General features: G+C 42.0%; 1 protein-coding gene across 3 annotated transcripts in view; it reads right to left on the bottom strand.

Annotated features, from left to right (window-relative positions):
- The window catches only part of BLNK (B cell linker), an 80,509-nt gene that overhangs the window by 5,382 nt on the left and 49,007 nt on the right, over positions 1 to 26,120 (bottom strand). For all 3 annotated transcript variants that reach the window (XM_009215068.4, XM_003904061.5, XM_009215067.4), the window contains 10 exons: positions 19,761 to 19,842; positions 18,437 to 18,505; positions 13,399 to 13,468; positions 11,448 to 11,475; positions 10,602 to 10,644; positions 8,050 to 8,134; positions 7,581 to 7,612; positions 4,502 to 4,578; positions 3,596 to 3,679; positions 179 to 334 (listed from right to left, as the gene is read on the bottom strand). In XM_009215068.4, the coding sequence (XP_009213332.2) occupies positions 179 to 334; positions 3,596 to 3,679; positions 4,502 to 4,578; positions 7,581 to 7,612; positions 8,050 to 8,134; positions 10,602 to 10,644; positions 11,448 to 11,475; positions 13,399 to 13,468; positions 18,437 to 18,505; positions 19,761 to 19,842 (726 nt within the window). The remainder of the gene's footprint in view (positions 1 to 178; positions 335 to 3,595; positions 3,680 to 4,501; positions 4,579 to 7,580; positions 7,613 to 8,049; positions 8,135 to 10,601; positions 10,645 to 11,447; positions 11,476 to 13,398; positions 13,469 to 18,436; positions 18,506 to 19,760; positions 19,843 to 26,120) is intronic.

Raw genomic sequence — 26,120 nt, 5'->3', positions numbered from 1 at the left:
TCCTATAGGATATACTGCCTAAATATAGTATTTTATCTTGTTCTCTATGACATTTGTGCAAGCATAAGAACAAGTATTTTTGTATGCTTTCTCCTGATCTCTAGCATCTAATACAGTATTTGATGTCATTATACTCAATGCATAGTTATAGAATTGAATTTAAAAAGAAATCACTGACCTCTTCACCATTTTTCTTTCTGCCCAAGGCATATTGTTTCGTTGCTTCAATAAACCGCACAGGAATATTATATACTCGCTTGTTAAAGAATACAACTAGTGTATATGGTTGTTTGGAATCATGGCCAGAGCTTTTCCGAATAAGAAATGATCCATCCTGTTTAATTTTTTTATAAAAGCATAATTATGGTTAGTATTATTTACATTTCTACAGGTTCAAAAAATCATTTTGTGAAGAACACCTATATTACATTCCAAAGGTAAATTATTTAGCTACATTATTTTTACTATGGATTAGTGCTTGTCCTCTTATTTTCTAAGAAAATAGTCCAGGAAAATATATACTCATAGAAAATCCTGAGTGAGATCAATGCTTGCCTTTTTTTAAAAAAAGGTAATAATAATTATTTTTAGAAACAGTCTCAGTTTGTTGCCCAGGCTGGTGTGCAGTGGTGCAATCACAGCTTACTGCAGCCTGGAACTCCTAAGTTCAAGCGATCCTCCCACCTCAGCCTCCTGAGTACCTGGGACTACTGGTATGCACCACCTTGCCCAGCTAAATGCTAGCTTTTTAATGTGCTAAATAAGGTTTTATGTTTATAAAATTTAGAAATATGTGAAGGGACACATTAAGATAAAATCTAGAGGACTGTCTTGAACTGGGAACCATAGCCACCAGTTGTCTATGAAAAAAATGTATCAAATTCCATTCATAAGTACTGTAAGAAGAAAACAGAAGTTGGGAAACAAAACTTTCAGCTGATGAAAATTCTCTCCTCAAAGAATTTATATAAGAAAAAAATCCCTAGCCGGGCATGGTGGCAGGTGCCTGTAGTCCCAGTTACTCGGGAGGCTGAGGCAGAAGAATGGCATAAACCCGGGAGGCAGAGTTTGCAATGAGCCGAGATCACGTTACTGCACTCCAGCCTGGGCAACAGAGCGAGACTCCATAAAAAAAAAAAAAAAAAAAAATCCCAAAACTGTAACACAGTAATTCAAATTTTGTTAAACATTTTATAAAAATATTTAGAATCATAAAATAAAAAATTATGAACAAAGATGGACAAAAAGCAGAATGAAATGCAACAAGAGTTGATCAAACTCAGGAAAGAAATTGAAGAAAAAGACAAACCTATCTCAACAAAGAAAAAATAAGATGTCCAAGGGACGAGAGCTTCAAATGAAGATTTAAGAAATGACACTTGAAGGAAGGTGTGGAAACAACCAGAAGAGAAAATGGGATTTATTAAAATAAGTACCGTAGAATGAAAGACAGTGATGGGAATGAAAAAGTGACAAAAAAGATCCAAAACGCATGTAAATTGAGTGCTTGCAGAAGAAAAACAAAACAAGGGAACAGAACTATCCTTTAAGACTATGATCTAAGAAAACTTATTGGATATAAGAGAAAACTTAAATCTCCATATTGAAAGGGCTTCTGTCTACTTGAGAAAATTGATTTGGAATTATCAATCAGAGATATATTCTGGTAAAATGATTAGACTTTAAAAAGTCTGCAGAGCCACCAGACTAAAGTATCAAATTACACAGACAGGCAAGAAAGTCACACTGGTATCAGACTTCTCAAGAGCTTCATACAGAACAACACAATCTAGTGGAGCAACACTTTTCAAACTCAAATTAAGGATTCTATAGCCAACCAAGATTTCTTCCAACTACTAGGATATGAGAAAAGAGTTTTTTAACTCTCTTTCTCTTTTTATTCCCCCACAGCAGTCTCACTCTTGTTGCTGAGGCTGGAGAGCAGAGGCACGATCTCGGCTCATTGCAACTTCCGCCTCCTAGGCTCAACGGATTCTCCTGCTTCCGCCTCCCGAGGAGCTGAGATTACAGGCACCCGCCATCATGCCTGGCTAATTTTTATATTTTCAGTAGAGATGACGTTTTGCCATCTTGGCCAGGCTGGTCTCCAACTCCTGACCTCAAGTGATCCACCCACCTCGGCCTCCCAAAGTGCTAGGATTACGGGCATGAGCCACCATGCCTGGCTGAGAAAACAGTTTTGAATGTGCAAGAACTCAGGGAATAATGTAAACACGGATTTTCCTTAGAATCTACTACAGGTACACTTTATCAAAGGAAAGAGACGATGGTGGAAGTCAACCAAAGGACTGATGGAACACACTGATATATTTACTTGTAGAGCTAGGACTAAAACAAGGGTGAGGAAGAACAGTATGTAAATGCTATATATTCTGACAAAGTAGGGTGCAAGAAAACAAAAACAGATGGGAGGAGAAGAGAGAAAGAAAAAGTGGCACTTTAATCTTGAATTGTCCAAGCTGTCCCTGGTGTTCCTACATGACTGAAGTTGGGCTCTCCAAACATTTACTTCCAGGTATTTTTTGTTTGTTGTTTGTTTGTTTGTTTGCCATCTTGACTCAAATTTTAAATCCTGCACATTGATCCAAAATAGCCTGTCACTGTTCACTCCTCAGTGGAGCTCATGCAGCACCAAGCCTTCCACAGACCTCCTCTGGAGCTTTCTTCTCTCCCACTGTTTGGAGGGCAGTGGAGGCTGTGGGTCCTTGCAGAGATGAAAGGACAAGTAGAAATGAGATGAAGGAACTTGAAAGAGAGGAGGGGATAGCAGTTTCTCTTGAGTGAGTAAAGGAAAAAGATCCTTGTATCTATACTTGTTGCAATTATTTAATTAGCATATCATAAGGATAACAACTGTGTCTATTACAGGCTGAGGGCAAAACGTATGATTTAAAAATGATCAGACCTTGGCCGGGCACGGTGGCTCACGCCTGTAATCCCAGCACTTTGGGAGGCCTAGGCCACCGGGCGGATCACCTGAGGTCAGGAGTTCGAGAGCAGCCTGGCCAACATGGTGAAACCCCATCTCTACTAAAAATATAAAAATTAGCCGGGCGTGGGGGCACTCACATGTAATCCCAGCTACTTGGGAGGCTGAGGCATGAGAATCGCTTGAACCCGGGAGGCGGAGGTTGCAGTGAGCCAAGATCGAGCCACTGCACTTCAGTGAAACTGTGTCTCAAAACAAATAAATAAATAAAATAAAAATAATAAATAGGCCGGGCGCGGTGGCTCAAGCCTGTAATCCCAGCACTTTGGGAGGCCGAGACGGGCGGATCACGAGGTCAGGAGATCAAGACCATCCTGGCTAACACGGTGAAACCCCATCTCTACTAAAAAATACAAAAAAAACTAGCCGGGCGAGGTGGCCGGCGCCTGTAGTCCCAGCTACTCGGGAGGCTGAGGCAGGAGAATGGCGTAAAGCCGGGAGGCGGAGCTTGCAGTGAGCTGAGATCCGGCCACTGCACTCCAGCCTGGGCGACAGAGCCAGACTCCCTCTCCAAAAAAAAAAAAAAAAAAAAAAAATAATAATAATAATAATAATAATAATAATAAATAGTAAAAATGATCAGACCTTGTTTGATCTGTGCAATGCCTCTTCAGCAGACTTTCGGTCACAGTCACCAGCATACCATGGCTTACAGAGAACGCCAGCTTCCTGTGAAATGGAGGGCACAGATCAGCATGGGCTGGTGCCTACTTAACTCTAATTTCTGTGTACTAGAAACAAAGACCCATTTGCATTATGAAGACAGGCCTCTATATTTAGACCAGTAATTTTAAGACGAGTTTTATTTTTCCTTTGATCAAACACAAGGATTATACCATTAACTTGTTTTTTGTATTTTTTGTTTTTTCATTTGGCCTTAGCTAGGTTCCTGAATTACTTCTTTCTTTCTCCTAAATAAGTAATAATCCCCCTTTCCATTGTGTTCTTATTGCTCTTACTTTGTGGAGTGCTTTGTAATTTCCAAAGCATAAATATCATCGTATTTGATTCTTGCAAGAAAGGATATATGCCTTCTTTGAAGGCAAGAAGGACACATGCTATCATCCATATTTTACATTTTTACATATATTTTTATGGAAACGTAGAAAGACTTGCCCAAGGGCACACAGAGTCCTTTCTCTGTCCCTTTTTAAACTGTGCTGTCTTATATGTGATTTAATATCATCAGCCTCTACAGATCTATTTGGAGGAAATTACAAAGTTTAAATAAAATCTATGTCAGAGGAAGGACAATGAAAACAACACATTTCCTTGCTAGTTTTGAGGAAACATTAACTGGAGCAATGTCTTAGTCACTGAAAAAAAAACAACTGGGTATTCTGTCCCTGTTACCAAATGACAGTTCACATAATGATGTAAAATACAGTCTCTGCTCTCAAGGTTCACTCCAAATGCCCTCTTCTCAGAAGACATGCTCTTTCCTGCAGTTTCCTGGTAACAATTTACTGAGATCAAGAGTTCATTTCATACCTGTTCTGAAATAGTGGAGTTAGATGAAAAACTGGGTACGGGCCCATCCACAGTTGGGTTTCCCCCTTCTGTAAATCCTGAAAGGGATCAGAAGAGTCCTTCAATTAATCTTCATATTTATTGAACTCTTTCTATGCCTACACCCTAACACTGTGCTAGGTGCTGCTGGGGACACATGTACCAAAAAAAAAATTCTTAAGGCAGTGGTTCCAAATGTGTGGCCCAAGGACCCCTGGAAATCCTGACAATCCTTTCAGGGGGTTTAAGAGGTCTTTTCTTTTCCGATTACCTATCACTATGAAGCCCAATTTTCTTCATGTAGTTCCACCAGAAAAACATTGCAACAGATTAAATGTAGAAACAGAGATGAGAATCCGCAGTCTCTGTTACGTTGCAGTAATATACATTAAAGAGATTTACAAAACATAAACTAATGCCACTCTTTTCTCTAAATTGTTTTTGTTTATAAAATATAGTTATTTTCATAAAAATATGTTATTTATGTTAACATGTAATGAGTTTAATATTATTTTTAAATGGATTAATAAATATTTTAAATGTCTCAGTTTTAATTCTTAAAATACTAGGTATCAACAGAAACATGTAAACCAAAGCTCTGTGGGTCTACAATTATTTTGAGAGTGTTAAAGTGGTTCCGAGACCAAAATGTTTGAGAATTGCTGTCTTCAGGCATCAGCTCCCGCAGAGAGTGTACAGTCTAAATGTGGAAACATGTGAAATACAGAAAACTTATCTGCATTCATTCGTTCATTCATTCACTCTTGTTTCTCTGCCATGAATCAAAGGCATTGGGGATATACAGCAGTTAACAAAACAGCAAAATGCCCTGCTCTCCTGGAACTTAAATTTTAATGGATTGAGATGGGCAATAAAGACATAAATAAATAAATATATATGTGTGTGTATATATATAATATTAGAGGGTCATAAATGCTATGAAGAAAAATCAGGAAAGGAAGATCTCACTGAGGGAATAGTTGGGTGAGATCTGCAGGTGGAGAGGGAGGAGGCAGTGGACATCCCAGAAAAGAATGTCCCAGGTAGAGGGAGCTGTGAACGCAAGGCCTGGCATATCTGAGGAATAGCAAGAGTGCCACTGTGCCTGCAGTACAGTAAGAAAAAGGGAGAAGAATAAGAGATACAGTCAGACTGGAGGCAGTGAAGGGACCAGATTTGTTGGACTTGGTGGACCCTTAACGTGAGTCCAGAGCTGTAATGAACATGATAAAGGAAGCTTTCGGAGGGTTTTGAACAGGGGAGTAACATGATCCGCCTGTCTTTTAACAGGGTCATTCCGGCTGCTGGGCTGGAAACAGAGGGTGGCAAGAGCAGAGTGGGGGAGGCCAGTTCGGTGTTCTTGCAGGAGATGACAGTGGCTTGGACAGATCACATGGTGGAAGTAGTGAGAGTGGTTGGATTCTGGATCTATTTTGAAGAAATAGCTGGAAGGCGTGTGAAGAAGGCAAATGAGAAGTCAAGGGTGACTCTCAAGGTTTTTGACAAGAGCAACCAGAGTTGTCCTTTATTAAGATGGGGAAGTCTGCAGGAGAAAGAGTTCTGGATGAACTAAGTGCTTCAGATAATAGTGCCCTGGATGTTCAGAGAAGGCAGCCAACATTGTAAGAGGAGGGGGCAGTGAGGGCTTGGCAGGCCCAACAAAGATGGGCCAAAAGGAAGGGTGTATTCTAATAGGAGGGGAACAGTACTCCCAGCTGAGAGCAGCAAAGGTGAGTGAGTGAACAGACTTTCCCTAGGTGCACAGTGCAGGGCGGTTGGTGGTTTCCGCAGTTCTGGCAGTTGGAAGAGTACCCATGGCTAGTATTCTCTCACACCCGAATGTGCCAGGCCTATTCTGTTTTCAGCATGTGCGCACCTCGTCCTTTCACCAGCTCTTGGTGGAAGGAGCTATTATGCCCATTTTACAGAAGAGGCCTTCTCAGACCACCCTGTCTGCAGCAGCAGCGCCCCCTGCCTCCATTACTCTCTGCCACCCACCCCTGCTGCTGTGCTGTATTTTTCTTTATAGCACTTTTAGCATTTACCTGATATGATATTATTTGTGTGTTTATTTTTACTATCTGTCTCCTTCAATAGAATATAAGCTTCATGAGAACAGGGTCTTTATTTGTTTCGTTCATCTTTGCATCTCCTGTGCCTAGCACGTGGCATATGGTCACTAACAACTGAATGAATGACTAGGGTTGAAAAACAGTAAAAGGTATAATAAAGATTTTTAAATAATGAAAATAAATTTCTGTAGTCGAATCATTTTCACTTTGTGTTGTCAGAATTAAAAAAAAAACTAGTAAAGGTTTCATTTATTTAAGATGAATATTATTAAAAATCTAAAAAGCCAATTTATGTTTAGTAAAAAATGCATATAAATTTTTTGCATGTGGACAGTTACTGTTTATTTAAATGGATTTAAGCTTGATTATTTTGGAATATATGCCAAATTATCTACGTAAAGCAGAGCTTTTTTCTTCCTTTTTTCCCACATTGAGTTGAAGGCAAATTAAGGTTTGGGCAGTTACATTCTGTGAGCCTGACTTATCCAATTCATATATTTTTAGGGTGATGTTTGCCTGAGAAAAATTATCCAGATATTTGCCATATCCTCTTTTTAGGGTACCTTTTGTAGATATGTTTTGTGATCTTTAAAATATATTTTAGACTTAATTCAAATGGGTATTATTTGTTTAGAACCAAACACTATAGCTGGTGCTTCCCATACGTTATTTTACTTGATCTTCTTATTCTGAAAACAGCTGTATTGTTTTTGTAAAAAAAAAAAAAAAGTTAAAAAAGGATGCATGACCAGTAAAATATTAAATCGCTACTAAGAAAAGTAAAAATTGCCCCAAATATATTTACTTTTCAAAACAACTCTGTGAAATAAACATTCTTGGCCCCATTTTACAGGAAAGGAAACAAGTGGGAGAAGATGCCAGGATAACACAGCTGGAAGTGACAGTGCTGTGTTGGAACCAGGCCTATCGGACTCTAAGATCCAGCCTCGACCACTCCCTGATACACTACATGGCTTCGTTGTACTTACTTGGCAGAGGTATGGGTTTTTGGTGGAGTTGTCTGCAAGGAAGAATTTCAGATAATTAAAGGACAAAGCACAATATGAGTAAGTTTGACTTTTTGTTTACACTGATGATGCTGTGAACAGGCACATCACAAATAAATCAATACAAATGGCCAATAAAATATATCTAAAGATAGAAGAGGCACCAGAACCTTAAAGGTAATTAAGACTCTTAGTTTTGAAAAAGGAGGAAATCATGACTAAAGTATTGTATTTTAGTCAAGTTCAATAATTAACCCAATTAGTAGGTCTCTGCAACTCTACACTGTTATTTTAAAGTTGCTTAACACCTTTTAACATGTAATTGCAAAACAATGAAATGTTGGATTTTTACCTAGCATGACAAGTCAGTGTCACTGTGCAGTGAAACAATGCACATGTTAATTCCTGCAGCAACAAGAGGAAACCGATCTTTAAAGGAAAGCATTCTTACTTCTGGGCGGGAGGAAACACTGGTGACTGCATAGCTTCTTGTCTGTGACTTGACCCTCGGTGGCGTTCAGCAGGTATAGGTTTTTCTGAATCAGGAAAATTATCATATTAGGATTAGAGTGAAATGTCTATCCTCATCCCAAAACCCAGCAACATCAGCTGAGAAGAACCAAATTTGATCAGAAGTCTTCTCAGGAACATGTCTTTTACTGGGATGCCATGGATCTGTGCACTTGCCAGTTTGCTGAGGTACTTGTGCTTCTAGGACCAGGACTCACTCCCAGCAGTGTTACAGGTACATCCTACCACCTCTGCGTTCATCCACTGGCAATGTACATACAGACTGAACCCACAGGCCCTGAAACTTTAAGTGTGTGAGTATAGGTGGAAGCCAGAAGATGAGAACATTTTAGCCACCCTCTAAACAACTCACCCTCTACTTTCCATGTGGCCTCCACACAGGTGGAGATAACACCCTGGTGGGTCTTGATTAGTCATAAGACATGGTATAAGCAGTGTGTTACTGATAAGAGGCACACTACTGAGTTCACAAATGATCTCTTTTTGCAAAATTAATTGGATCAAATTCAAGGTTATCCCTATAATAATGTAAATCTCACTTGCATTTCACTGTGTTTTCCTGAGCAGAAGAGGAAAGGGTGGGAAATGGGCATAAACCTGAAGTGTAAGAAATTTATGTTGAAGCCCATGGTGAACTCTACTGCTGAACCATTCATAAATGTGATCATAAATTATTTTAATACTTTACTCTCCCTCAAATTTGCCCTTGGGGAGTAGGTTGTGTTAAAATCTTGGTATGTTCCCCTACAACTTACAGTATAATAATAATAAATAAATTTAAAAAAAAAAAAAAAAAAAAAAAATCTTGGTATGTTCATGTGTGAGTCTCTGCATGGAAGAAAAGTCTGAGAACTACAGAAACCTCAAAGAAATAAAAGTAGTAAGAACTCAAAGATTCAAATAAATGGTAAAAAAGACGTCAGGGTTTCTTACCATTCAGTGGTGCACTAAAGCTTGGAAACCTTGAACCTCTGAAGATTGTATTTTGAATTTGTGGCAACTTACTTTAAACCTCTATGTTAGAGGTTTTGCTCATGACGTTAAAACTTGGTAATTTCAGAAGGAGAAACAATGAACACCTTAGGTCTTGCCAGCCTGTAAGCTTTGACCACACCTGCTTTGCCTCCGCCATCCTGAATCCTTCCTAGACTAGTAGAGGCCAGTCCCTCGCTTTGCATTTGGATGGCAATTGCCTATGCTCTTGAAATAAATAACAAAGGAGGGGGCATGCCTGGCAGGCTCCTGTACTGGGAGCCCTTTGAGAATGAGGACACCTAAGCAGCAGGGGACATGCCATGGGCCCCGCTTCTCTCCTGGGTTTTGGAGGCTCTTGTAGCCAAGAAGTCTGCACAGGGTCGTACTTACTTCCTACAGATGCTCAGAGCCCCTGAGGTCACTATCACTCCACAACCCGGACTCAGCAGGTCTGAGAGGCTGCAAGGAATGGAAGGACAGAAAAGACAAAAGCCTCAAAGGGAAGGCAGAAGAAAGCAATATGGCAGGAAAGGGGTGATGCCTCAGAAATAGCCTAGGGAAGCAAGATGTGGGAGACAGGATGAAAAAACCTAATGGCATCATTAAAGCAGAGAGGTGAGTTGTAGTGCACGCTCAGAAAAGATCCACTGTCCATCATCAGAGAAATGAGAGCGCTTTATGTAGATGTACACACATTAACTCAGGGAAGGGGAGAATACTCACTACATTTTTAACAGGGGATCTTCAAGTATGGAATTAAATGGGTACAGGGCAGGAACTTCTATATAATGTTTTAAGTGTTGATATTATAGATGATTCTTCTATTTTTTCACGATAATTTCCAAACACAATTTTTTAAAACATGGGCAGTTTCTAAAAATATATATAAGATTTTTGAGTGATGATAAAGGAAGAAATTCTAAATTACTCAGGAGGCTGAGGCAGAAAGACAGCTTGAGCCCAGGAATTTGAGACTGCAGTGAGCTATAATTATGCACCACTGCACTCCAGTCTGGGCTACAAAGCGAGACCCTAACTCAAAAAAAAAAGGAAGAGAAGAAAAGCGATTGAAGATATACTAAGAAGACAGACATTTGAACTTTGAAAACATTATCTTGAAAACTTAGCAAAAGAATTTGTTCAAATAAACAGATTTTTAAAATTTTCATTACTTTAAGTAAGCTATTAGTTCTAAAACATGTGAATAGCTCTACATTAGTTTTCAAATCTATGTAAGGTCCTAGCACTATTTCCTGGCAAGTCATATCTGTCTGCCAAGAGGCAGGTTTTTGCATGCATTCTTTAGCCTACTCTAAAGATGCTAAGGTTCTGAGCTAGTTTTGCTGTTCATTGCTCATTACGAAAACTATTTTGTTTAGAAAATTGAGTTTCATGTTACAATTGCCCCCAAAATAATGTAATAAATGTGTATATACAAATCCTTAATTAAAATAACTTTTAGAAGATGTGCTCATCCTTCAAAATAATAGATTTTACCTTCACAAACACTTGAAGTATTCTGTTGAGAGGCAACTGGAGTCTATGTAAAAGACAAAAAGGCAAGGATATTCAATATAGCAGAATGTGGAAATAAATGTCAGAGCAATATTATTAAAATAAATATTTTGGGAGCACTTTTCTTTGATGCATTGCTATTCTTTCAATCCCAACAATAATTACAAACCCACAGTCCCTAGCCCAACCTTTGCGTTAAGCAACAAACAGCTGGAAGGAGCAATGTCACTGCGGTGCAGAAACCTCCCTGCTTTGTCAACAGGGTTGATGGAAATCATGACCCCCCAGCAGCTGCCACATAGTAGCCCATGTACAGCAGGCATCTGACATCTGCTTTGGTCTCATGACCCCACCTTCCGTGTGTTTGCTAAATGATTGTAAAGGTCAGGCTTCACAGTAGGGGCTAGGTCCAGGTGGGCTCCCCTTACATAGTGTCGTGGCCCAGGTTCACCATGTTCTGGCCAGAATCTGAGTTTAGTGAGGCCTATGTGTGCCTAGCACAAAGGTCTACCATTAACTGTGGTGGGGAGTGGACACAGGGGCTTCCTGTGGGGAGGGCAGGGAACCTGGCTGCCCCTCTGATCTGCTGCACACACTCAGTGAAGCTGCCGGGATCAAGTGAGGATGAGCTCCTTCTATGCCCCAGGGAGGGGCATCCTCCCTGGCTACCTGAGGATCTGAAGCTTCTCTTGGACTGCTTGGGCAGCAACTTCAGTTGCTAAGATTGCTGTGTGCACCATAGCTGGAAGCATTTTCAACTTTAAATAAATGGATAAGAATAAACACTGCAGGAAATATGAAGCACTTTTAAATGCAAAATTAACTTACTGTCTTCAGTGGTGTCATTGGTTTTTTCCTGGGGAATAAAAAGAGATGAGCTTTGTTAAAACATAACGAAGACAAAATGGAGCTATTTACCATTATTTTAGTCTCAAATGTAAGCTAGAATTATGAAAGCGATACGAGTGTGTAGAAGACTATCCTTGCAAGGTGGAGAGGGATGGAAGTGGGATTTAGTTATGATCCTCCTAGGCTCAGACAGAGTCTGCTGACAGATGGGGAAGGGGTCAACTGGGGATAAAGTAGGGCACCAGTTGCCAGGGAATCGGCAGAACTGGACTCTTGCACCAGTTGCACTAATTACTCGGCGGGTGACCTTGGGCCTCTTTGTCTTGGGTGTGAGGTTAGATTCCTCACCTGTCAACTGAGGACCGGGATCAGTATTTTCAGTGTTTCTGTGGAGCCCCCTCTTCCCCAACAGCTCCCTGTAGGGGTTACTGTCCAGGACAGAGGGTAGAGGTAAGAGAGTGGTCCAGCAGGTGAGGTTGCAGCCGCGCTTGCCCGCTCCAGCTTCCTCCCTGTCTCTAGGGGCTGTTCTCCACTGGTCTTCTGTGCAGGCTTTCTCTCAGAGAGATCCAAGACCAAAACAAGTTTGAAAACCACTGATGTGTGGTCCTGAAGGTACTTGCCTGCACTAACATTCTAGTTTGCAAAATGATTCAGGTTCTGGAGCTTCTGAAAGTCGGGGTGTCTTATGGAACACTGTAAGTCAATGAACTCAAGATTCCAATAGAGACTGGAGTCTAATATTGATAAGGTTGTATGCTCCTTTCTCTGTGTGAAATTTCTTAATTTAAAAACCCTCACCATGTCTCTCTCTTGCTTTGTTTTTGGCTGAGAGTTGAAGTGTGGGGGAAGAACACGAGAATTCCTGAGCACCTGTAAGATGCCTGGCACTGGGTTAGGCTCCTCACTTGTTATTTAAACCTTACAGTGACATTTTAAGGTGAGGAAACTGAGGCTCAGAGAGACTAAGTAACTCGCACAAAGTGATACAGCTGAACTAAGAGAGACGTGTGCAGAGTTTTGGTTAACAAACTTTCAACATGGAGGCTTTCTTTGGTTTACACAGAGGCAGAAATAAGATTAGAGCCATGCAGGCCAGATTTAGACATATTTAAATTTGCTTTCCAAATAACCTGTTGAGCCAACATAATTTTATGGGGTGATGTTTGTAATATTAACACATGACAATCCTCACCTGACTGTTTACAAAGCCCTTCTAAATTCAATAAGAAAGAATGACTGTCACTTTCGAGAGGAACCTCAGTGGTATGGCTTTGATGGAGCGCCCTGGTCTGACCAGCACATGGTATATATCTGCACACTTATTTGTAGACCGTAAAACTGAGGAGTAGAAAGTAAAGACAAAATCTGCTAGAGATTCTGAAAATGATTCAGGTGCTGAAGCTTCTGAAAGTCGGGGTGTCTTGTGGAACACTGTAAGTTAGTGAACTCAAGACTTAACTAAAACTTCACAGGAGGAAATACTCCTGTATTTATTTATTTATTTATTTGAGATGGAGTCTTGCTCTGTTGCCCAGGCTGGAGTGTGGTGCTACAATCTCAGCTCACTGCAACCTGCAGAGGTTCAAGTGATCCTCCCACCTTAGCCTCCCAAGTAGCTGGGATTACAGGTGTGTGCCACCATGCCTGGCTGATTTTTGTATTTTTAGTAGAGACGGGGTTTTGCCACGTTGGCCAGGCCAGTCTTGAACTCCTGGCCTCAAGTGAGCTGCCCGCCTCGGCCTCCCAAAGTGCTGGGATGAAAGGCCTGAGCCACCGCACCTGGCTCGTTCAATGTTAGCAGGGCTCCTTACTCTTGGTCCAAGTTGCAGCCTGCCATGGGGAGAACTTCTAATGAAGTCAACAGGGCAGTGGGGTATCGCCATCCTCATTCCCCAGACCTCAAAAGCTGCTTCCTGCAACAGGTACTTACCCAGCCCGTGGCAACGGGGATGGCGCAGCTGGTGAGAGTGACTTGGTTTCCCAGGCCCCACTGTTTCGACCTGCACAAACATATACACTACTCAGTCCCCAAGTCCTGAACCAGGGGCTGATGGTCACAGTGAGGCTGGCCTTTCTGGCAGGCTCAGAAATATTCGCACACATTGTGTTGCTTTCAGGTAAGCACATATAGGTAGTTATATTGAAGCTATTAAGGAAAACCTGTGGGCAAAGGTGATGACACATTTTAAAAGTGTCAGTGTATAAACTCAGAACTGGGATGGGGATTAGGGACTCCACCTTAACATTTCTAAAAGACCTTCCCCTTACCCGCACCACCCCCCACCCCCTGCCCCATGGGGCAAGTCCTGAGCCCACTGATTCTGAGAACTCAGTGAGGACTCCCACAGAGGTCCTTGAGGAAGGGAGCCAACAGCTCACACCTGCATCTGTGCACACTGCACAAATGTGCACGGCAGAGGCACCCAGAGACAGAGGCTCCAACCCACCACTCCTGACACAGACCTCAGACACTGCTCCCTTATAAGCACACTTAAATACAGTAAATGCCTCTAACTTCACATTTGGAGGATATTTACTCATTCATCTCTGAGTTCTCAGGGCCTTTGCCCACAGGTTTTCCTTAATGGACAAATTGAGACAAGTGCAGTCTGCTGCCCAAATCTCATCTTCTCAAGTCATAGAAGGGACCTGAAGGGTCTTGTCCCCTGCACCCAACCTCCCTTCCTGTACCTGAAGATAGATGCCAGACAATCGTTATGGGGGAGGAAGTAAGAGAGAGGCAGGATGGATCTTTACCGTGGGACAGAGGGCAGGCCAGGAGGGGAGAGGCCAGAACTGAGCCAGTCCCCTCAGCATACCCTGGCTGCCTCAGACATGATGCTCACCTGCTTGGACACCATTGCTCAGTGAGACCAAGGGGGCTTTTCATGAGGCTCTTCATTAATTTAACTGAATAAATGTTTTGTTAAGAACTTACTACACATATAAGTCCACAATTCCCCCCACTTTTTTTTTTCTGGGTCTTGTTCTGTCACCCAGGCTGGAGTGCAGTGAGGTGATCACAGATTATTGGAGGCTTCAAACTCCTGGACTCAAGTGATCCTCCCCACTAAGCCTCCTGAGTAGCTGGGACTACAGGCGTGCACAACCACACCTGGCTAATTTTTTATCAAGATGAGGTTTTGCCATGTTGCCCAAGCTGGCCTTGAACTCCTGGACTCAAACCATCTACCTGCCTTGGTGTCCCAAAGTGCTGGGATTACAGGCGTGAGCCAGGGTGCCCAACCTTCAATTCCTAATGGACTTACAGGGCATACTCTGCAAGTACAGGCTGGACCTGCTGCCCTCAGTCTGTACTTTCTTAGTTTGTGAGATAGAGCACAGATAAGCACACATTGAAGTAATAATCCATTACCAAGGATTAGCGAGGACTTGGTACATGTAAAGCCCTTGAAGGTACCGTGTTAGGGGCAGAGGAAGAGGTGAAGAAGCAGACATAGGACTCTGCCCTCTCAGAATTTATAACAGGGAAGATATGTGCACCCCCGTATCATCTCATCCAAACACAAACAAGAAAAAGAAAAGGCCTCAAAAAGTATTGAAATAGAGACCAGGAAGTTCCTTCCCATGTGTGTCACTGGAGAGAGGCCCCCAGGCTTCCACTCAGAGCCCACTGACTCTTTTCCTAAACCCTCATGGGTGGGAACAACAGCAAAAAGTGGGTGGTGTGGATTGTACCCGGTGGCCTTCCCCAGCACCCCGGGAAGCAGTGCCCCCTCCATGACAGCTCTGTCTTCCACGGCACCTGAACTGGGTCTGATTTTTTGAAACATTTTGGAAAAGAGATTGCATTTGGAATGTTTACATTTCGTGTGACAACATGAAAACAATAAACTGAAATGTCACCGGAATGTGTAGCAGGAGTCTCACTGTGTTTAAGTGGCTGGTGTATCAAATTGAATACTTAAGACTGACACTGTTAAAGTACCCTTGACTACTCATAGAATTTGATGGAAGATCTCGGGGAAGCGGAACAAAATCTTGTCTGAAAAATAAGGAAGTAGAAAGAAGGTCTGAGTCTGAATTTCTCGCTTCTGAAATGCTGAGGGCTCATTTGACCACTATATTATCTTTGTCAGACCTCCCGCCTGGCTTTTCTACTATGCTTTCCTTTCTTGCATATCTCAGAATGGTCTGCCAAAACCTTCCTTTCCTTTTCCCTCCCTATAAATAACTTCTGGTGATAAGAGGACAGCATGAGCACTGGTGGAAAGCCTATGGTCTTGCCTCAGGATGACAGAGTTCTAAGGAAGGATGGAGCATGTCTCCTCTGTTTCATGGGCCAGTGACCCATGAAACAATATCGTTCCCTGAGAATATCTGCCAGAATGGTCATGGATCAAGGCAGGTTGAACAAGGGATTCTGAATAATAACAATAATAATAACAAAGCACTAGCATTTTATGAGTGCAAGTTATCTATAGTGAGTCACTTAATTCTTCTACTCATGATACCCCTAGGTATAGGTGCCATTTTATCAGAGGAAGAAACTAAGAAACAGAGATGACTTCGCCTGTTCAAAGTCTGGCACCTAGCAAATGTCAGAGCCAGGACCTCAACTATTTCATTTCTTCCCCCCACCCCCCGTAGGTGCTCCCACCTGTATGTGACAATCACATAACCAGGACATTATTTTCTTGTTTAGATTTCCTTTCTTCATCTGATGTCTCTAGTATTAAAATACAGCTATACCAGGTTAATAGCAAACTTATGCATAATAAATCCAGCTGGTTAATGCCCCCTTGGTGATTCTTTAAATATTTAATACAACCAGTGTTTGAGGACTCATTCACCCTCTCAACCAACTGACCCCTCCTCAGTCTCGGCACCTCCCCTGAGCCAGATCCTGGGGTAGGCCCTGGAAACAGCTGTGAGCAAAGAAAGACAGAAATCTCAGGGCATGTGCAGGGCACTACAGGGATCTGCCCCAGCATGGGGCCAGGTAAAGCCTCCTGAGCAATGACATTGAAGGCAAGGTCTTCAAGGAGCTTGCAGTGTACTTAGGAAGCGATTAGACAGAGACACAAAGTAATTAGGGAATAAGTATGGGCTAAGTGTAAGGGGGAAGAGACTTCCTGCAAAGGAGAGCTCTCTGAGGGCTACAGAAATCAGAGGAGGCTTGCTGGAGGTGGAGGCCTCAAGCTGGGCCTTGAAGGATGGGTAGGATTAGGTGTCCTAAAAGTGAGAACACAAAGACCAAGAAGCAAGACCCATGAAATACAGGCTGATTGGAGTACTGGGAGTGTTTTAGGAACAGGAGGTCCTTGTAAGGCAAGTAGAGCTTTGTAAGAGGCAAACACCAGATATTAGTAATCTATTTCTCTAAAGGAGGGTTGAAGTCTTCATTTATTTATTTGTTAAAGGGTTTTCTGTTCCAGTAACAACAGCCCTCATCCTGAGTTATCGGGAGTTAGGAGTCTCCATTTCGGCTGGGGCCTAAGCAACCTGGTCACGATATTTTAGATTGGCATGTTGACCTTTGCCTCCTGAGAGGGTAAGATGAGCTGGCTAAGATGGCTCTGAGCTCCACTCCCCATATATAAAGCGCTTGTGGGTTCTGAGGAGAGGATAAGAAAAACCAGAACTTGTGAAGAAAGTGAATAATTTCATAAGAAATGAGTCCAGGAAAAGGTTTTTAAAATAACTCGACTCTTCTTTCATTTTCTATTAAGGAGCCTGTCTCTGGAAGCAGAGCTCAGCCTCTCAATGACTTGTGTTCAGCTCTGTGAGAGAAGAAAGTGTGTGTGTACGAATACGTGTGTGTGCACACGCGCGTGCGCATATGTATGCCTAGGGGAGATGGACGAGGGGAGACAGAGAGAGGAAATGCCCGTGAGAATGCTGGAGAGCAGGCTCCTATACCTCTCTGTGCTGTTCATGGGGGTCATGGGTACCCCTCAGTGTCTTGGGCTCAGCCTTGGGGGTTGCCAAAACCTGTAGGAGCAACCAGGAACATTTATGGTTTGGTGGTAGAGGTGACGTGGCAAAAACTAGCTTTGTGGTGAGATGAAACTGGTAACATCTGGAGGAGTTCAGCAGCCCAGTCCTTGTCACTGAGGAGAGAGTTGAGAGGCAGGGGTGTGGCCGGTGGACTGCTGCAGATGAGAAGGTACAAGGTGGCCGAGTAAAGAAAGCCCGGACTAGGGTGGTCACAGCTAAAATGGAACAGCAAATTCAGGAGAAATAAAAGCAGGATTTGGAGTATGTGGCCTGGAGGCTGTACACATTGAGAAACAGGGGTGCCCACAGGGAAGGGAGGAGTGAGTTTAGAGTCCTGCGTGGGAGCATCAAGGTGTTCCGAAGGGAAGTCAGGTCGGGTTGGATGCCAGGGAGTTACCAGTGTAGACTTGAGACATGAAGCCAGATTACTCGATGAACCCTACAGAAGTGAAAAATCATTCTCTCTCCTCAGCACTCAGTGTGTGCCAGGCACTCATTAAGAGTTTCACATGCAGCAGAATTCTCCTGTCACAGAGTAGGGGCTATGAGCACCATTTACAGACAAGAAAATCTGATACTTGGAGAGGCGGAGTACAAGCTCAAGGTGGCATAGCTGGTGACGGGGCACACTGGGGTTCCAACCGAGGGCTGTCTGGCTCAAAACCAAGCTTGTAACCATCATGATGTTCTGAAAGAACTGAGGGTTGAGGGCTGAGGGCTAAACTCTGGGACCCCCTCAGTCAAGGGAGGGGACACGGAGAAGCCAGCAAGGTGCCCAGGAAGGTAGAGTGAAAACCAGAACTTGTCTAGCAGATGCCAAAATGCCTGGGAAAATGGCCGCTTCCACACACGTGCCACTAGACAGTGCATGAGGGTGAGGACTGGCCTTCTGTTCCCATTATTAAGACATTTGCAAATACAAGTGATTACTTCTTCATAGTTCATCTGAGTTGTTTTTCTTATTTGAAATAGACATAAAACCAAACCAAAACACATATACACTTTACCTGAAGCTGTTCCTGGAGGAGAGGCGGGCGTTGAGGAATTTGGCTTGGTTGATCTATTCACCATGGGAGCTTAAACACAGAAATATACATATACATATATATAAAACCATTACAGATACATGCCATTGAGGGAAAGTCACACTCAGGGAAAAATGATGACCAGACCAGAGAATTTGCAAAGAATGGGAGACACACTTATTAGACACACAAACCAATAAAAGAAGTCTTCTCAGAAGAAACATCTTTAGAATGGAAATATCAATGACAGATTCATAATTTGATATATTATTATTTGATTATTTGATGATAGAGATCTTGTTAAAGTGAATAATGGCTTGGAATTTCATTTGCCAAATGGGAAGTCTAAGAGAGAAAGGAGTTTTATTGTTTTTGTTTTTCATCAAGAGTGTATTGAACCCCTTCCTGGAGGGGCCCAATTAATAGCTCCACCTCCCCTACCAGATGCAATACACACCATTGCTCTGGGATTTCAGGGGTTTTTTCTTTTCTTTTCTTTTCTGTTTTTTTTTAAGAGGGGTTGGAAGGAGGGAATGGGTATTTGTTGTCTTGTGGTAATCGATAGCTTGGGAATTCAGGTAGGTCTTGAAGCTGTTGGTGATAGGTACGGAGTATGGGAGAGGGATGCTACGTGATGGCGGACTAAAACCTGAATATGGCTACCATGGAGTTGACAGTAGCAGATGAGCAATGTTACCTGAAGAGGTATCACTTGTACTGGATCATATTCTCCATAGTAACTATATTCAGAGTAAACATAGCTTGTTTTCATGCCTAATCTTATGTAGCACTGGCTTTTTAAGATAATTCATTTGTCATAGCATTTGTTGTCCTGTGAAGGGTTAACAGATGAAATGTTTCTCGTAGGCCTAACATACTACTAAATTTAAAGAGCCAGGACTCAGGGCATATTTCACTCTTTCATTTTTTTGCTCTTCTGCAGAAACTGTTCTTGGTGCAGTGTTTACAAGGCCAACATGGTGGCTTGCAACATTGTATTAGGTTTTATGAGAAATCCATTTAAAGCGAGGGCAGCTGAAGAGAACTACCCAGGTGCTTTCATAATTTGAGATGGGAGGATTAAATCATGGAAGAGGAAAGAGAAGGCGGGGAAGGGCTATGACACAGAAATGGGTTGTCACTGATGGTGTCTGCCCAACCAGCCAAAGAAGAACACACCGTGGCCCAGGGGAGAAAGGCCTGGACACTGTCATTTCTGAGCCTCTTAGTACTTACTACCAAATACTCTTGTACATCCCCATCAACTGCTAAAAATTTTCAGGTGCTTAAGGTGACAAACTCTTACCTCTTTCAGGTGGAGGTGAACTGCTTTCTGTGGGATGAATATAGTTTTCATCATTATCTTCTACAGGGACCACATAATCAGCCTAAAAGAAATATAAAACTGAATAAAAAGAATGCTGTACATTCATAGTTGACGGTATGGGAGAGAGTGATTTTTTAAAAAAGCATTACTGAGATGCAATTCACATACCATAAAATTCTACTATGTAAATTGTACAATTTGGTGACTTTTAGTATATTCACAGACGTATGCAACCATCACCACAATCTAATTTTAGGACATTTTTATCACCCCAAAAAGAAACCTTGCATCCATTAGTCACTCCCCATCCACCACTCCCTTGACCTACTCAACCACAAATCTGCTTTCTTTCTCTATAGATTTTGCCCATTCTGGACATTGAATATACATGGAATCACACCATCTGTAGTCTTTTGAGACTTCTTTCACTTAGTATAATGTTTTCAAGGTTTTCCTGTGGTATAGTATGTGTGACAACTCCAGCCTTTTTTATGGCCAAATAATATTCTATTTTATGAGTATCCCACATTTGTTTATCCATTCATCAGCTGATGGACATTTGAGCTTTTTTCCACTTTTTGGCTGTAATGAATAATGGTGTCATGACTATCCATGTACAAGTTTTTGTGTAGACATGCGTTTCTCTTGGGAATATCCTAGAGGTGAAATTGTTGAGTCATATGGTAGCTCTATGTTAAACAGTCAGAGAAACTGCCAAACTGTTTTCCAAAGACGCTGCACCATTTTTCATTCCTGCCAGCAATGTATGAGGGCTCCAGTTTTTCCATATCCTTACCAACACTTGTAATCATCCTTTTTATGACAGCCATCCTTGTGTGTGCAAAATGGTATCTCGTTATAGTTTTGATTTGCATTTCCCTGATGACTAATGATGTTGAGTATCTTTTTATATATTTATTGTCATTTTTTGTATATTCCTTGGAGACATGTCTATTCAAATCTTTGCCCATTTTTAATTGGGTTGTTTATCTTTTTATTGAGTTACAAGAGTTCTCTATATATTCTAGTTACAACTTCTTCATCAGATATACAATTTGCAAAACTTTTCTTCTATTCTGTAGGTTGCTTTTTTACTTTCTTTCCTTCTTTTTTTTTTTTTTTTTTTTTGAGACTGAGTCTCGCTCTGTCTCCCAGCCTGGAGTGCAGTGGCATGATCTCTGCTCATTGCAAGCTCCGCCTCCCGGGTTCCCGCCATTCTCCTGCCTCAGCCTCCTGAGTAGCTGGGACTACAGGCGCCCGCCATCATACCCGGCTAATTTTTTGTATTTTTAGTAGAGACGGGGTTTCACCGTGTTAGCCAGGATGGTCTCAATCTCCTGACCTCATGATCCGCCTGCCTCGGCCTCCCAAAGTGCTGGGATTACAGGCATGAGCCACCGCGCCCTGCCGGCTTTTTTACTTTCTTATTGGTTTCATAGGTGGCATAAAATGTTTAAACTTTGAAGTCAGTTTTATTTATTTTTTCTTTTATTGCTTGTACTTTTGGTATCAAATCTAAGAAACTATTGCACAACCCAAAGCCATAAAGACTCATACCTGTGTTTCCTCTAAGAGTTTTAGAGTTTTAGCTCTTACAGTTAGGTCTATGCTACATTTTCAGTTAATTTTTGTGTATGGTGTGAGGTTAGAATCCAATTTCATTCTTTTGCCTGTGGATACATCTAGCACCATTTACCTAGCACCATTTGTTTTAAAAAAATATTTCTCCATTGAATCGTCTTAGCACTTTTGTCGATAATTAAATGACCATAAATGGAGGCAGGGAGGGATTTTATATTGACAAGACACAAATGAGGTAACCAGATTTCAAAAGTGGTTTTTACCACCTGCCCTGGTGGGCAGCCAAGAAGGGTACTGGGAGAAACAAAATCAAAAAGTTATTGCCAGGTGTTCTTCTAAGTACTGTACATGTTTTTTTCTCATGTAATCCTTCTATAATAAGAGAGGTACCACCATTGGCTCCATTTCGAGATGAAGAACCTGAGGCACAGAAAAATTAAGTACTTTGCTCAGGTTGTCAAGTTTAAAAGTGGTAGAACCAGACAGGCACAGTGGCTCGTGCCTGTAATCCCAGATCTTTGGGAGGCTGAGGCAGGTGGATAGATAGAGTCTAGGAGTTCAAAACCAGCCCGGGAAACATGGTGAAACCTTGTCTTTACAAAAAGTATAGAAAAATTAGCCAAACATGCTACTCTGGAGGCTGAGGTGGGAAGGTTGCTTGAGCCCAGGAAGCTGAGGCTGCAGTGAGTTGTGATCGCACTTGGCAACAGAGTGAGACCTTGTCTCAAAAAAAAAGTGGTAGATCCAGCATTTGAACTCAAGCAGTTCAATAATTTAGCACCCATACTTCTATCCACCACATTCTAGTACGTTCCATCCTCCCCCTCCTCTTTCTGTCTTATCTATCCTCTCTTCATTTAATTGCTATTTCTTATCTCTTTCTTCACCTCTGAAGCTGACCAAGAGGCACCAGAGAGTTCTACTCACATATCTCAATCTGCAGTTGTGTTTAGAGACTATCTGGCTGAGGGAGGTGAGGCTTTGGAATCATACAGACCTGGGAGGAAATCTGTGCTTGGGTCTTTTCTAGATGTATGACCTGTTGGGGAGTTAATTGCTGAATCATCGGAAGTTCTCCTGGATTCTGCCATTCAGAAGTGGGCACTTGCTTCTCTGTGGCACAGGAAACCTGGTCCTCATCTCTGCTTCATCTCTGGCCCCACAGTGTCAACTCCTGAAGGACAGGGCCTTCTCTTTCTCTGTATTTGTGTTTCCAGTATCTGGCCAAATGCCTCACTGAATTGAATTGAAATTGACTAACCCAATAGCCAAAGCTGGGATGGGCTGACTTAGCAGCTTTGAATAACGGGATGTTGAGTGGCTGCAGTATCCCTGCAGGACCTTTTTAAGTCCGTGGGTCCACCTTTTTGGATTCATTAGTAGCCAGAGTGACATGCTTTATCAGAACCCAACTTCTCTTCTAGGGGTTAGTTCCTATAAAAGGAGAGGTTGAGCCCCCAGGAGGCATACCACCCTCTTAAACCCTGTAGTCAACAAAATCCTTAAACATCCTGTATCTGAACACAGAATATTGGTATTGACACTCGGCAATGATGCCTGAATGGATATAGGGAAGTTGGAAGCTCCAGGCCCTGACCTAGTCCTACTTAACCACTTCAAAATTTATTCTTTCTTCTGTATTCTCAATTTTGTACTTGTTTTGTTCTGCAGGGCTTGATTACAGAAAATGTTTTTATCTGCAGTGTTTAGAATCTGAGCTGTTTAGAGTCATGATGATATAGGAGTTAAGAAAAAATTACTTAGGCAGATAGTGAGAGTAAGATGTCCTTGGTAAGGTTTTCCTTTTAATAAAAAGCAGCCCCAAATCATTTTCTTTTCTAACACAGAGCAGCCTGTAAAATCAGGCTGCTGATAGAGACGAGCAAGCTGGAAGCTTGCATGGGTGAATGTTGGCAGTTGTGCCAATAGGAAAATGCTACCTGTGCCTAGGCGTGATCAAAATGGTGGCTCTGTCTTCCCTTCTCTTTGCCAGCCACCTGTACACTAAGGAGCAGACAAGACGGCACTGGCCAAGTAGAAAACCCATTTGTATAATAAGATTAGGGTGGGGCGATCAGCCTTTTCTGCACCATGTAAATGTCACTCCTGATCAAACCAATCTATGGGCCCTATGTAAATCAGGTATCTCCTCCTGAAGCCTGCCTATAAAATCTGCTGTGGTCCACCACAGGCCCGGTTTTCCTTTTAGGATTCTACTGTCTTGCAAGAGAGAGAGAGATGCTCTCCTCTCTCCTGTCTATTAAACTTTCCGCTCCCTAATCCACCCACACGTGTCTATGTCATTAATCTCAGTGCGAGACGATGAATCCCAGATACGTACCCCAGACAACGATGCCACTTCAGTGATATTTCTGGAATGCAGACATTTGTATTCACAAAGAATGATAGGAAAAAAAGACTTGATCCAGTCTCAACAAATTCTATTTGTAGTGTCTGCCCAACTCTCTCATCTTTATAGGGTTTTAGGAGAAGGTATGTACAATGTATATTCCCAACATTGCAATTCAATGCTTTAATGTTGTTATTGCTGAAATAAGTAAATGACGAAGAACCATCGTATTTTATATCCTTTCTTAGGATATCATGTGGTCTTATTGACCGCTTTGACATTGCTGCAGTGTTTTAATATCAGCCCCCTTATTTCATGAACAAAACACAAAAACTTGACTTTAGTGAATCCGTGATTGGTCTTTCGAATCCAAGTAGATTATTCTACTACCATCACCTACAGGTATTAGAAATCCTTCTTCAGTTATTACAATGACATGATTCCAAATTAAAAATAGATTAAAAATCATCTTAGATCAACTCCAATGTTTAGATGTTTCAGTATTAAGAAGACACTTGTCATAAGTGTTTACATGTTTGCCTCCCCCTAGGACTACAGATTTGAAAAATAGGAGTAACATGAATTTATCTTATTTTCACTTTCCCATTGGCTCATACCCTATTACTTAGCAGGAGTCATTTTGATTAGCTGTTAAATGCCCACATGAGCTGCATCCTCATTACCACTCATATGAGCATGTAAAAGCTTTACGTACATTATTTTATTGAATTCTTATAAAAATACCCTTTAAGCTAAGCATATTCCCTCTGTGACCTTGGACAAGTTTATTTTTAGCCCCTTTACACCTTTGTTTCCTCATCTGTAAAGCGGGGCTGATGATAGACTTCATGCGGTTGGTGTGAGGATTTAATGAGATAATGCACACAAAGTGCTCAGAACACCAGTGGATACACAGCATTCACCAAGTGTTAGCCACTCTCATTATAGCACAAATGCTTCTTCCCCCTAAATGTCTTTGCCCCACCTCCAGCTTTCTGTTTAGCCTGTATCTCTATATTTTGCCTATAACCTGCAGAACAGGGTTAAACATTTTTATTTATTCTGGTACTTGACTTCTTCTTTTCCCAACTAATGGTTCAGCCATATCTTAATGTTGGCCTCTGTTTGTTTGTGTATTTGTTTTTACACCTCTTTCTTATATTGGCTCTCCATCTGCCCATTCCAGAACGCCCCTACCTTCATACTTCTCTTTTTCCCACTGGTGAAGACTTGTCTGAGCCATCTCCACGAGGCTGCTATTAGCAAACCTCTGCCTTGCCTCCCTGGGGTCCATTCTCAGTTATTTACAGAAATGAAGAGCCTTACATATCCCACAGTATTCATTCGCATTCTGTATCTGAATTTGTGTCTTCATAGGGATTTGCCAAATGCTGAAATAATTTACAGTGAGACCCTAACAGCTGGTCTCCCCATTCTGTCCCCTCCCCTGCTCAGCTTCTCCTTGCCACCCTATTCACACCCTTGAAAGGACAACGTCGCCTCTCAGGTGGGAGGAGTGTGCACAGGGTGAGGGTGTGTACTTGCACTGTATGTGTCGTGGGAGCTATGACAAATCAAAAAAGAGACCAGGGATTCACAGCCGAGGGTGGGGGATGCCCTGGGGCACAGTTGCTTTGAGGCCACTGCTGGCCTGGTGTTGCCAGATTTCAGTTTTCAGAAGAAACTAGAAAACTGGATTTTGTCAGGAATTTAGAATATGGTAGAAAGGAATCCAACATATATTAAACCCCTCTGTGTGTGAGGCACTTATTTAGTGCTATACATATGTTCTCTTATTAAATTCTCAAAATAACAGAGATGAGATGAAAAACAGACAAAAAGAAGTTGTCTAGCTTGCCCCAAATTATACACCTAGAAGGGCCAAAGCAGGAATTTGGGCCTAGATGCTGCCTCTATTTTGATTTAAAAGTCCATCTTTTCCATCTCCTGCTGGGCTGCAAATTTTATAAAGGTGGAATGAAGATCATTTCACAACATGTGTGTAAGCCATAAGTTTTATCCTCTAGAGGCAAGTTACTTCTTAGAGAAGCTGCCGGCTGGTCTCTGTCCTTATTTAAAATGCAAGGACCTCTGGGAGCCATAACACATTAGGCTTTATGAGTTATTACAACAGTTTTGATGAGTTTATGTATTCATTTTCAAATAGGAGCAGTTCCATAGGGAAAATGACACACAAGCTCTAAGAGCTGAGAGAGGGGAGATTGAGGAGGTAAACCCAGAGTTGGATGCTGGGCCATCTGAAAAGGTGGGTCTCTGGACACCTGGTGGCAGTGGGGATGGGGCAGCTGTGGGGAGGGAGGGAGTGAGAAGCAAGAGCTGTCAAAGGGAAGTCAGGGGTCAGTTCCTCCACAGGTTGTGCGGGGTACCTTACAGACTAGCGATCTCCA

The sequence above is a fragment of the Papio anubis genome, chromosome 11 (genome assembly GCF_008728515.1).
Source record: "Papio anubis isolate 15944 chromosome 11, Panubis1.0, whole genome shotgun sequence".
Classification (NCBI taxonomy): domain Eukaryota; kingdom Metazoa; phylum Chordata; class Mammalia; order Primates; family Cercopithecidae; genus Papio; species Papio anubis.
The sequence above is the reverse complement of the archived record's forward strand: the minus strand, read 5'-3'. Positions and strand labels throughout refer to the sequence as shown.